Source organism: Hippoglossus hippoglossus, chromosome 7 (genome assembly GCF_009819705.1).
Source record: "Hippoglossus hippoglossus isolate fHipHip1 chromosome 7, fHipHip1.pri, whole genome shotgun sequence".
Lineage (NCBI taxonomy): Eukaryota > Metazoa > Chordata > Actinopteri > Pleuronectiformes > Pleuronectidae > Hippoglossus > Hippoglossus hippoglossus.
This window is the reverse complement of record NC_047157.1, coordinates 3,083,274-3,096,446: the sequence shown is the minus strand read 5'-3', so window position 1 is coordinate 3,096,446 and position 13,173 is coordinate 3,083,274. Positions and strand designations below refer to the sequence as shown.

Below are 13,173 nucleotides of genomic sequence, written 5' to 3'. Positions count from 1 at the left end.
TTTCTGTAACAGTATTTCCAGCTCCGAAGTCACAAGTTTGGCCTGACGTCTCCAAAAAGTCCTGACTTTTCTCTGTCTGGCCTGTTTTTTCCTCTCTCTCTCTCTCTCTCTCTCTCTCCATCACAGTTCTCTTCTTTTTCCTCTATATTTATGAGATATTACAGGTTCCCTGTTTGCAGAAATATTCTGGGAAATGTGTTCTAATTGTTCTTCATAAGTAGCGTTGTTCTTTTATAGAGGTATTTAGATTTTTATCAGATCTAAATACAGGCTCTTGTGTAGCATACTGAAAAGATTTCTTTAGTAAGCTACTCTTCATTTTTATTTTTATTACATTTTTTAAAAATCTTAGTTTGTCCTTTACCTCATCCCTTTTATGTCATCCTCCCATCTCCTTACTAGAATAGTGTCCATCCCTCATGTTCTCTCTTGATTTCTTTGTATGTCAGTTCTGCGCGTGCCTGTTTGCAAGTGTGTTTACGTGGGTGCATTTGCTGGCATACCCGAGAGCCGTAGTTTGACTTCTGTGTGTGTCTGTGTCAGTGTGTGAGCGTGTGCACCTGTGCTTGTATGCTGGTGTCTGAGTGTGTGCATGCATGCGTGAGCTTGCGCTTGTCTCTTCATTTGATGGTCTTCATCTGTCTTCTCAGTTGCTTCTCCTTTCTTCCTTGCTCCCTTCCGTCCATCCCTCCCTCCTTCCATTCCACGCAGTCTTCCTCCCCATGTTGCTCCATCACCTCTAGGTGTAGCTACAAAGAGGCCCAACCTGGCGTTGCTGACACCTCACTATTGTGATCAGTCTACACAGACACTATGTGTTACCTGTGTTTTATTTAGGTAGTCACATCTTTCTCTCCATCAATTATCACCAATCATTTATTATTAATGTAAAATTATTATTCAGATCTGGACATAGCTGCAAAATTGGTTCCTCTGACGGATAATACTTTTGACAAAGATGATGAATGAGGGATGTTTAGTCAAAGTGTGGAACTAGGTTTCATGTTCCTTTAGTTATAGCTCATTACTTGCCTTTACAATAATTTGTTCTTAATTTAAAATGCGTATTGAGTCCAAATCTGTTACTCAGCAGCAGTATGACACAGTCTTGATGAACATAATGGATTTGGACTAACAAATGATACATGGAGGGATCGTGATGAGCGAGCATTAAGTTTGACTTTAATGTAACCTGGGTTTTCCTCTCTCAAAAACCTCCTGTTGTATGGAGGCAGCCCGTGGTTAAATAATTTGTACTACAATTGCTTTGCGTCAGCTTGCAGGACGGTGTTTACACAAGAGAGCAGAGTTGTAATAGTGTCAAATTTGTAGCCACAAAAAAGTTTTTTAGACTTGATTGGACTTAAAGTATATGTCTGGTGATATTCTATAATTTTCTAATTGTCAACAAATCCCATCATAAGCCCAGAACCAATACTGAGTGCATCCTGTTACCAAGTATTGTCTGTTAATCCAAACCAAATCCCCAAAATGTTCTATAACTCTATAGTGTTGCTGGCCTACTGCATAAATGCTGCCTTCAAATGGAACTCATTGTTACATTGTTGAAGGTTGTCTACACGGTTTGCTTGGTGTTTAAGGCAACAGCAACATGGATGCTGCAGAGGCACTGCAAGCTAACAGGGGGATAGCGTATTATAGGATTTACAAAGGCACAATTACATAGAAATGAGGCTGTTGAGAATATCAAACATTTTCTGACATATTAACAAAATACTAAGACAACTCTTTATGAATAGAATCCAATTAAATTCAAAATGAGGTTGTGAATTCCTCAAGTGTGGAGCATTCAAAGTGACTCTTCTCATAAAAACGATTAACACAATCCCATTTGAAAGCAGCATTAGAGAGGTCAGCATGCTGACCACCATCTTGTCCTGTTAGCAAGATAAATAGCATTAAGCTTAAAAGTAGAGCTGAGGCTAATGGGAATAATGCCATTAGTTATGTAGGGAGCTGCTTTAACCCAAGAAAATACAGTAAATTAAATTCAGACTGAAAGACTCAAAGCAATTTATTGAAAATAAAAAGCTAATAATTTGAAAGGAAAGGAAACAAAAGAATGATCCACACAGGAATATTCAGTATTCATAAATGATGCAAGTATTTTGGGGGTTTCATTCTGAGTTAAGTACTTGGCCGTCAGAGCCCTTATTTTGTATACAGCATCTTGTTTCAGTTTATCTGTTATGCAATAAAATACTCGGTTTATCTTCTTTAACTTCTGATTTAATGCCCGACAACCTTTTTCAAGCAATGGAGGGAACTATTTTCTGATAGCTATGACTTCTTTTGTCGATACATCCAACCCTACGACGTACACTGTCCCGTTGATGTAAATAATTATCTAGTAGTGCATCAAATCTCTGACTGGAAACTGTCAACGAACTAAGAAATTATTGAATTTGGAACATTAATGACCCATTTTTAATGCTTAACGTCTACAGTGGAAACCTTGGAGCTTGGCGCTGGCTGTTACAGACTGTAGCAGAGTCAGAGTGAATTTAAGAAGCACTAAAACACTGTTGGTTTTGGTCTTTGCATGGGGTTTAGTGACAGCACCAAAAAACCTTCACGTATGTTCCAATTAATACTTAAAGCTAGGGTTGGTGATCCTGGAAAAACTAACAAGAGCAGGATACACTTCAGGGTTCCCACTCATTTTAAGAAATCATTTTCCAGGACCTATCCAGGACATGTTTTTTTAAGGAGTCATTCCTGACAATTCAGGACTGCAATTGGTCACATCATCTGCAGGACTCGACTCTTCCTTAAAGCCGTTTTCAGACATAAACTTAGGAGAATGGCCGCATTATTGGGTCCAGACATTCTCCGGAAGTCACACAAATACACAAATAAGGAACGCAGTGGGAGATTCTCCACTCAGACGAGGATCTCCTGCTGTGTTCTCATATCAGCGCATTTGGACATTCTCTGGAGTTCATACTGGGCAGCTCGCAGGAGAAACTCTGGAGAAAGTCTGGGCACCCTCACTCGTACATTTGCGTTCACACATACAGCCCCTCCTCAGAACGTCCAGGGATTCTCCAGAGTTCACTGCATGTCTGAAAGCTCTGGGCGTCTAGACTATTAATTTTAACTTTTTAATTTAATCTATAATTTAAATTCAAGCTACAGGCTTGCTGACATTATAGACTAGGTCATCAAAAGTCAAAAGACCTTTTAATTTTGGTTAAATTTATAAAATAAAACGGCATGCACTGAACTTTACGTAGGTAATCTATTTAAGGAGCTATACTACAGACAAAAAGTACTGACAGTAACAATTATTACTAGGATATTTGGGCATTATTTTCTCAGATGACTCTATTTATTTATTTGGACGTGAAGACAAATACGTTGCAACAAATAAGATAGAAAGTGTTTCAGAAAACTTACCAACCCTACCTTTAAGTCTGAGAATCCTCTAGCAACAAACACATGCTACAAATTTTTGTCTATGTGTTCTCATAAGACAGAGTGGCCTCTCCCCCTGCACTTCTGCATCCTCAGTAGGCTTCAGGGTCATTACTTTACACCACTAACCACAGTTCTTTGCAAAGCAGACCCAGCCCTCATCCTTGGCAGTGGTCCGTTACAGTATAAGGATAGAAGTTCTGACGTTGACACTATCACCTCCTTGACCTTTTCAGCCAAATCCATCATTAATGGGTATGATTTAAAAAGAGTCCAGGTATTTCTAAAAGAAAACAACAACAAAAATTATTAAATAGAAAAATGATATAACTGGATGCCTCAGTTTCATGCTTTCATCAACCTGAGCTTTGCTGAACCTTAGTGATCCCTCTTGATCTTTAGAAGTGATCTATGGATCCAGTTTGTTTTCATTTCAGACTGAGCTAGTTCCATCTACCTGCAGTTACAGAAAATTTAAGAAAAGAGACAAATGTGAGAATTCAGAATAGATAAGGGAGGAATACAATGTTTAGGCCAATTCTCAAATCCATCCTCAGCTCCTCTGCTTTCAGCCTCTGCCTCAGTTTGTGTTCCTCAAATGGGATGCAAGTCCGAGACATAAGGAGGGTTTGCTTTGAATTGAGGGAAGTGTTGCTATGGATTATAGCTCAGTCATCGCATATCAGAGGGTGGGTGCTGCTCACCGTTGGGACACATGGTGACAAATGGGATCCATTAACCAGTCATCTACCTCACAGCTTCTCCCTGTATTTATGTTGCAGTTTCTTCTCATCAGCACTTGTTTTGCACACAGCAGCCTCTCTTCCTTCCGGCACCTATTTTTCCCTCTTTTAACCGTCATCGTTTTTCCATCAAGCGCTGCTGAAAGAGCCGACAGGGAGAGAGGGAAAGAGAGAAGGAGGTGGGTCAGAGAAATAAGTAACACAGCAGTGCCCTGACCTCCTGGCCTCTCTGGTCACACTGTGGGCGTTATATACTCGAAAGTTTACTCTTTCCAAGGAGACAAAATGAAAACAAACCAAGCGCTGACGAAGTGAGAAAGTAACATTTTGAAGCCTTCTCAGTCTGCATGAGGTGTTTTTCTGCTGTCTGACAGGCTCTTTGGAAAAACAGATAAGCACTGAACCTACTGCTTGACCGTTTGTCTGTTTGTCTGTCTGTATGTACGTCTGTCTGTCTATCTATCATATATGCCAGAGTCATATATAGAGACCACTCCTACTTTGGCCAACTGCAGCACTGATCTCCATTCAGCTGTCTGAACCATCCACCTCTCATAGTCACAGTTTGGACTCCAGTCTGTGTTGCAGTCGACACAAAGCTTTTTCTCTGTTGATCTCATTTGGCCAAACTGTCTCTATGTAGGGCTCTGCCTGCCTGTGCCTGTCGGTATATTTGCATTGAACGGTCTCTGTTTCTTTTGAGCTCATGCTGCTTCTTTTTCCTCTGTTTGGGCTTGGGGGGGGAAAGGGTGCATGGACCAACTGCCATGGCAAAGGAATGTGTTTACGCACGCATACACCATACACTGCATAATATGCCTTGAAGTACACTCATAGACCTCACTCTGATTTGTGTGCGTGTGTGTGTGTGTGTGTATGAGAGTGCGGGAGAGAGAAAGCGAGCATAAGTGACAAAGATCTGATTCAGCATGACCTGGCTGCCGCTCTATGTGTGACAGGGCTGACGCCTGAGTTTCGCTGCGGCCTTTCAACCAATCACCTTCAGTTTCTAGTAATCTAACCAATCACATGCCTTTCTAACCTGCTGATTCTCTGTGACGTCACCTTTCAGTTTTGCAAGACTTGTTTTTTTATATCCTGCAGCAACTTCATCATCAGCATCATCATCATTTCAATCACTCTGCTCTCTTCTTGTCTGTCACTGCTGCATGGCCGCAGTATATTTTGCACGTGTGTGTGCGTGAGTGCAGAGATGCTGACTGACTGACTCACTGTCCGGCTGTCGTGTTTGTGTGTATGAAGCAGCTTTATTTAACAAACAGTGCCCATGATCGACAGCAGTCCGATGCATGCAGACGTCAACCTTCAAGCTGCACGATGTGGAAACAACTCAACTGTTGGTTCACTCGGTTACACAGCTGCATGCATGTTTGTGTGTGTCTGTGAGTGTCTGTTTGTGTGGTGTGGTCACTGCTATAGGTTCTTGGCAAATTCTTATTTTATTGTACATTAAACTAACACACTCACCATCCCCGCTTCTTGTCCTTCTGCACTTAACAACAACCCTCATCTGTGTGTATGCATGCATGTGGTCCAATATGCTGAGGAATGAGTGTTTTCCCCACACATACTGTATCAAACCCCCTAACCCCTGACACACACACACACACACACACACACACACACACACACACACACACACACACACGCACACTACGCCACGTGTGAATGATGTAAAGTGTCTGCAGCTTCTGTGGTCTTTGTGATGGTGGCTACTGAATACTCCTGTATCGTGAGGTCTGATTGGTGTGGAAGAACTGACAAAAACATGTCATTAGCCAACTCATTTTAAAACACTTTGTTTTTTTCACTTTTGTCTGTTGGAGACATACAGGGTCAGGTGGACTCAAGTTTGAAAAGTCACTTTGACAAATTTGACTCATGAGATCTGTAAGAGATTAGCAAGGTGAGGTTGTGTATACACCTGCCTTTGAATCTGGTAATAATTTCAAACTAATACCAACATGTGGTCCTGTCTGATCAAAGTCATAAATGTTATGAGATAGAATTCTGCTTAAAGTTCATCTGAAGTTGTCTGGCCTGAATAGGACCTCTTCTTAATCTTCTCACATTTGCTTCCATGCCGGGAGTTAGCCATTTGCAGTTAGCTTAGTTTTAGCATAAATACTGGGGCTGTGTCTGAAATCACTCATTCAATAACTCATTATGTAGGGACTATATATCAACTCATCTTCAACCAAAAAAACGTTTTGACACAACTCGGCACATTGATAGTCCATAATACATTTTAAATACTTGGAGGTATAAAGCAAATTGAATGACCATGTTTAAAAGTAGTAATAAACTTGTTCGCCTGCTTTACATATTTTACTGCCACAACTCATAGATTTCTCTCGGACATAAAAAAACAACTGCGATTGGAAATATTATGGACTGACGCTGAAACAGAAAAAAATGCCGGCAAATATAAACCTGATGGCCTTTATCCTCATGATAATTCAGATATTTTTGATGGAATAAGAGGCAGTAGAATCACCAGAGAGAGAAGGCTGAGACATGCTGCCCTCTCTCCTCTCGTCACTCCGCAATTTTTTTCCCTGTAATGCCTTGAGCGCAATGCATGATGGTATATATTGCTTAGTTAATGACCATCAGTTGTAAACTAGTTTTCACGATGGACTGTGGGATACAATGAACATCACTAAACATTCGGACAACACTAACTGGCAAATTCACTATATATTGGACTTTATTGTGATTTCGGACACAGCCTGGGTGGGGGGGGGGGGGGGCATCTAACCTGCTCCTGGTCTTTATGCTAAGCCAAGCTAACTGGTTGCTAGCTGTGGCTCTCAAAAACATTTAAAACAATACCCACTGAAACATCAATGTGACTATTAGAAGTAATCTTATATAAAGTGACTGTAGCCACCTGGTCCTGAGTGTTGGTCTGTCTGTCTGTCTGTCTCTCTGTCTGTCTGCTGGAGGACACAAGACTGTCCACCCATGGGTTTCCCTGGTCTCTCTTTTCACTCTTTTTTTATGTCTGACTTTCTCCTCTCTCTTTCCTGTGGTCTCTCTCTTGTCTTCCTTCCCTCCGGCAGATGCGAGTGGTGAAAGCATTCCGTAGTTCGCTGTACGAGGGCCGGGAGAAACCGGAATCCCGCAACTCCATCCACAACTTCATGGCCCACCCAGAGTTCCTCATCAACGACCTCATCCACAACATTCCGCTGATCGACGACACTGACGTGGACGACGAATCAGAGCTCAGCAGATACCAGCACCTGCACCCGGCCCTCCGCAAGCCGCCGCCTCCTCCCACTCAGCCCCAGCCCCCGGCCCGAACCCACCCCACTCGCCCCTATCGCCAGTATAGCCTCCCGGTGACCCCGTGCAACCGAAACAACAACAACAACAGCAGCAGCAGCAGCAGCATCAGTTCAATGGTCACCCACGGCAACAACAACAGCACCAATGCAGTTACTCCCAGCAGCCGCAGCCCCCATCACCACCATCACCGCCACCAATACCACCATAACCATCATGGCAGGGACAGGCCGGTGAAACCCTTTGCCCCTCATCTGGCCCATCTCTACTGCATGGAGACCTCCTTATAACTGAGCTGAACGTGGGTCTGGGGGGGAGAAGGGGAACGGAGTCTTGGGTAGGGGGAGGAGAGGGGAGTGAAAGAGAGGGCTGAGGACACACACAAGACATTTTCATCTCCCTTACAACAAGCTAACAGGAAGGAGTGAAGGACGAGGAAGGCACAGGAGGGAGAGGACAATGGCCTGAGACTTCTGCGCGCAACTCCCAGAGAACATTGCGACTTTCCCTCCCTTTGCCCTCGCTCCAGGCCCTCTCAATCGGACCCCCTGACGCAACAGTCATCTCCATCTCCCTCTCCGCCTTCGAACCCACTGGCCCCCCCATCTGTCAACCGTCCCCCCCCCCCCTCAGAGAACCTGCCCACCTCACCCTGCCTGACCTCACGCACACTCGTCACACATACGCACAGGTCCGCTCTAGCTGGGTTGTCCTGAGTGACGGTGGGCACGGTGGGAGGGAGGGGGGACGGACATCCCAAAACAAAATGACATCCCTCAGCGCTTCAGCAGAACAGGGCCATGTGGCTATGGGGGCTGCCTCACTCTGTTTCTATTGGTGTTCATCAGTGTTGTTCTCATTGCCCACCTACCCATCCACATGGCACCATTGTCACCACTGCCATCATTTATCTGCGGCCACTTTAAAGTCACGACTTAAGTAAAAGGGTTTGTTCAAGCCTGAACTAGACTTCAGTCATTTCCATCTTCTGATTCCTCAGCATAACGGTGCTCATTCATTTCTTTCTTTTTCATTGGTTTATTTATTTATTTATTCTCGCCCTCTCCTTTTCTTTCACTCTCTTTCAGTGTGTATGTATTGTCTTGTCTCTTCTGAAAAAAAAAAAATGAACAAAAACAGAAATGGCAAACAAAAATCCTGTTCTTTTAAACCTAATAGTAAATAGAAAAGGAAGGGGATACATATACTTACATATGTATATGTATGTATATATAATCAGAATGTGTGTGGGAAGCGACAACACAGAACTCTCCATTTTCACCACTGTTCAGCCCAACCTGTCCGATCCTTGAACGCCTCCCCATGAGTCCACATGACCTGTTATCTGTAACACTGTCCATCCTGCTCTGAGATGACACAGTGTGCGACCTCACATCGATTTCGATGTGTATATGTATACATACAGTAGCCCCATACAGCACTAAGTTTATTCACAGCCTCTTGCCATGTTGATAAAATGATGTGTGAGTATGGGTAACATCTCCGGACATCCTCTGGGGCAAGCCCGCAGGTGATGTCCTCTTCTCTCTTGCTGTTCCTCAGTCCGTGTTTTTCGTTTGCAACGCTCACTTGGTCTCGTCTGGTCTTTCGTCGGTGGGTGTGGGCATGTTTCAGCTTTTCTTGGACGAAAAAGCTGAATGCTTGTGAAGCATTAACCCTTTAAATGCCATCACACACACAATGCACAGGCGATGGCCCTTTAAGACTAACATGCACTCACTTGGAACTTGCTCCTGCTTATGTGCCATTGGGTCGTCTCCATCATGCACCACTGCCCTCTCCATGAGTGTTGTGGACAAAGAGATTGTTTCATTTGTTCTATCTGTCATTTTCACAGACAAGGGGGAAACAAATCACTGTTTGATGCTGAAAGCGACCATTCATCAAGCCCATGTCTAACATCTGTTCAGTTTTGGCTTTAGGCCCAAAGCCCACTCAGCTCTATCAGGTATGACCAATGAGAGCTTATGTGTCACGTCTGCGCATCCTGAACTGTGCATCATCATCATCATCATCATGATGTACGATAAACTGATTGGGATACATAAAAAGGAACAGTCCAACATTTTGGAAAATATGCTTTTTTTCTCTTTTGCTCAGAGTTAGATGAAAAGATAGACTCTTGTGTCCGTAGAGTATGAGCTTAGTGTAGCAGAGCATATGGGGGAAACAGCTAGCCTGGCTTTGTTAATAGTAAACAGTACCTCTAGAGCTCACAAATTAACATACATTTTTTTTATCTGTAGAACAAAACAATGTTGCTGAAAAAATCCTAAATGCATCCAATTCAGTTTTAAAAATCAGATATTTCTTTGTTGAACGAAAGTCTAAAAAATATAATTTTAGCTTTCAGGAGGTATTCAAATCAACAAATCAAAGTGGGATTGTTGCAGTAGCGTCAGTCAGCACATTCAGACTGTCACCACTGCCAACTACTGACTAAAAAAATTGAATAATATTTTTCTTTAATTGAGGTGATGATGGACGCATGGGATATGATTTTTTTAGCTTTTTGCGTAAATGAGAAACAATTTAAATGATTGTGTTACTTCGGGATGGAGCCAGGCCTCATGTCTCCAGTCTCACAGTAGAAACACACACAAGAGTGAGTCTTTTCATCCAACTGTTGGTAAGAAGGTTTGTAAGCCTATTTCCCACATTGTGTCGAAGCAGTCCTGCGTGAAAGGTCTTAACACCCTGCATGAGCACCCCCCCCAAAAAAAAAACAACGACAAAAAAAACAATCACCGAACACATTTGGAAAGCCACCCATGTGACGACACGGGCGCAGCGCACAGTCCGCCGTTACCTCGCCGAGCTCCACGACATTCCATATGACATAACATTCCAGACAACCGCATCACATTCCAGACCGGGTGTGAGAGTGCCCGCCTGTATCCCATGTTGCACTAGGTGTGGGTGAACCGCTGACTTCATGTTGCCTCGGAGCGTGACTGCAATGCAATGCGAACCTGGACAACCTCCCCCCACTCCCCTTCTCCCTCCTTCTCCCCTCCCCTCAGCCACCCCCCCCTGTCAACTTCCCTGAGTTTATCGACCGGGGGCCCCCCCACCAACACCACCAGAGACAGTTGAGGGCAGACGATATGCAACAGACTGCCTTATCAACAGTTGTTCCCAGCCGTAGGATGATAGACGTGCTGTCTGACAGGGATGGTAACACATGAAAACACAGTGAGAGAACATGTCTGTCCTGCTAGTTCTGTTTCAGGATGCACGCAGGGCTCTCTGGGAACACCCTTTCCTGTACAGAACTCTGTCTTGAATGCTCATCATCATCGTCGCCACCCTGACCCGAGCCGTCGGAGCGGGCGGGTGGTGACATTGTATTGATCTGTCTGTTTTGAAGCATGCATTTGGTATCATTAATGTCACTCTTTATGTGTTGGTAAATCATTTAGGCTCCTGTCACTACTGTGTGCAATGATCTCTCCACATCTGCTGTCTCTCTCTCTCTCACACACACACACACACACACACGCACACACACATCCTGTTCAAGTCTATCCTATTCTATTTCAGCACCTCTTAGCACAACTCTCTCAGTGCTTTCTGCAGGCTTACACAAAGAAAACACACACACACACACACACACACACAGACACACACTAAACAACAGGGGGATAATCTACAGTGGTGTAAATTTGACTGTCCAGTTCAAGCCATTTCTGTCCATCCGTCCAGCCACGTTACATCATGATGTTGTGAGACAGTTTCACAGAAGGCAAAACACAATGTGAAAAAGAATATATTATATTTATCAAAAATTATAAATTGTACAACTGCACCACTACTGTACAGATCGCCCAAATGTGCACATGTGCATCTTTGATTTACAGGTACTATGTTCCTGTTACACCTTTTTTTATTTTGGATGTTCCTTTCTTTTAATCCTATTGCTTTTTGTAAAGAGAGGAACAACTAAATGGAAGCGCTTGTATATTATGATTATTATGATTATTATTAATTTTCTCCACCGGTGCTCCCACTGATGGAAAAAGACAGTTGCACATTCTCCCGAGCATATTCTGAGGGCTGTGTTTTCTGTCCAGTGAACAGCCCCTGAAGTGTGCAGAGGTGCGGAGATGCTTTAGAGTCTCTTAAGACCAGAGACACCACTCTGTAAATAGAGAACAGGAGATACACTTGTACCTCATTATGATCTAAAGGACTGGACAAAGTGGGGACCCAGGGAGGATGGAGAACTGGAGGGGGACGTAGAGCTAGAGACTGCAGAAGTGCAATGTCTCTGTACATTGTTTAGGCTGCCCTTTTAGATCTGCTCCCAGTATTTACTGCCATGTTGCGATGGGAAGAAATGAAGGTTTTACATTATTCATTATACATACTGTTGTAAATATCGTGTATGGAATGGTCCCCACTTCTTGCACAATGCAGAGCTGTTCTGGTGACAGAAAATGCAGCCTTAACTGTGCTGAAATGACAAAAGACCAAAAAAAGTTAAAAAAAAAAGAAAAACAAACTAACAAAAACATAAAGACTATTGAATATATTAAAGAGTTACCTGCCTGTTATTTAAGCGAATAAATATCTATATATGAGAAAGAACACACCTGTATACTGTAGACTAAATCTGTACGGAAATCTAAGAGAATTTAATGGGAATTAAGTCCAACACCTTTTGTCTGTATGAAAGAAAAAATACATCAAAGTATTCTACAATAATAACTTTGACAAAGTCTGTGTGGTCCTGTGTTGTTTGTTCACGAAAATGACAAGACTTAAGCTGCTTTCAGACATGCACTGAACTCCGGAGATCCCCTGCACTTTCTGTGGAGGGGCTGTAATGTGCAGTAAACAAAAACGTGATCTCCACAGCAGAATGAATACGCTACGTCCTGCCTCTGCCTGCTGCGCCACCTCTCACCTGAATCCTGCGGAGGATTTGTTGCCGTTGTGAATGTGTCTGAGCAGAGAATTTCCTGCTGAATTGTTCATGTGTGAAAGAAAAAACTCGGGAGAAACCCAATTCTGCAGAGATCCTCTGGAGATCATGTTTAAAAATGGTTTTACATTTAAACCTCTGGTGACAGGTAACTGAGATGTTTATCGTTCTGACTGTATGTGGACTACCTGCAATCTCAAACACACCCTGAACTGACAGTATTTATATGAGACTGTTCATCCATTTAAATTACCTATTTTCTAGTAAAAAAAATACTTTCCCATAAAAATGTAATCCTTTGCAGCTGAAATCAATGCATAATACAATTATCATATGCTGTAAAAAATGTTTTTAAAAAGGTGAAGGCCCAAATTCAGGCTTCCTAGAAACGTTGGAACAAGAGGCCCACGTTGATTGTGCCCAAAGGTAAAGTTAACATCTATAAGTTTCCCACATGGGTAACAGTAGCCATTTGTAAATGGCATACTACAGAAACTGATTCTGTGGCAACATCTAGATGTTTGCATGTTGAATCCATTTTGAAAAAATATAAAAATAGTTTTCCAGTATTAATAGAAATGTGAAAAACTTCCCATTCAATCCATAGTAAGATGTCCGGTGCTTTGTGGTGAAATGCCACCCATTTATGTATTTTATAGTCTATTCTTTATGTGTGAAAAAAAATGACATAAATACTATGATATGTAATATATTAGAAATGGTGGGCGAGTA

The 13,173-nt window shown here is 42.7% G+C and overlaps 1 protein-coding gene across 4 annotated transcripts in view; it reads left to right on the top strand.

Annotated features, from left to right (window-relative positions):
* atp2b3b (ATPase plasma membrane Ca2+ transporting 3b) overlaps positions 1-12,237 on the top strand; it is a 49,917-nt gene extending 37,680 nt beyond the window's left edge. For all 4 annotated transcript variants that reach the window (XM_034591956.1, XM_034591959.1, XM_034591957.1 and 1 more), the window contains one exon: positions 7,268-12,237. In XM_034591956.1, coding sequence (XP_034447847.1) covers positions 7,268-7,783 — 516 coding nt within the window. In that variant the 3' untranslated portion in view covers positions 7,784-12,237. The remainder of the gene's footprint in view (positions 1-7,267) is intronic.
* Positions 12,238-13,173: the final 936 nt, after the last annotated feature.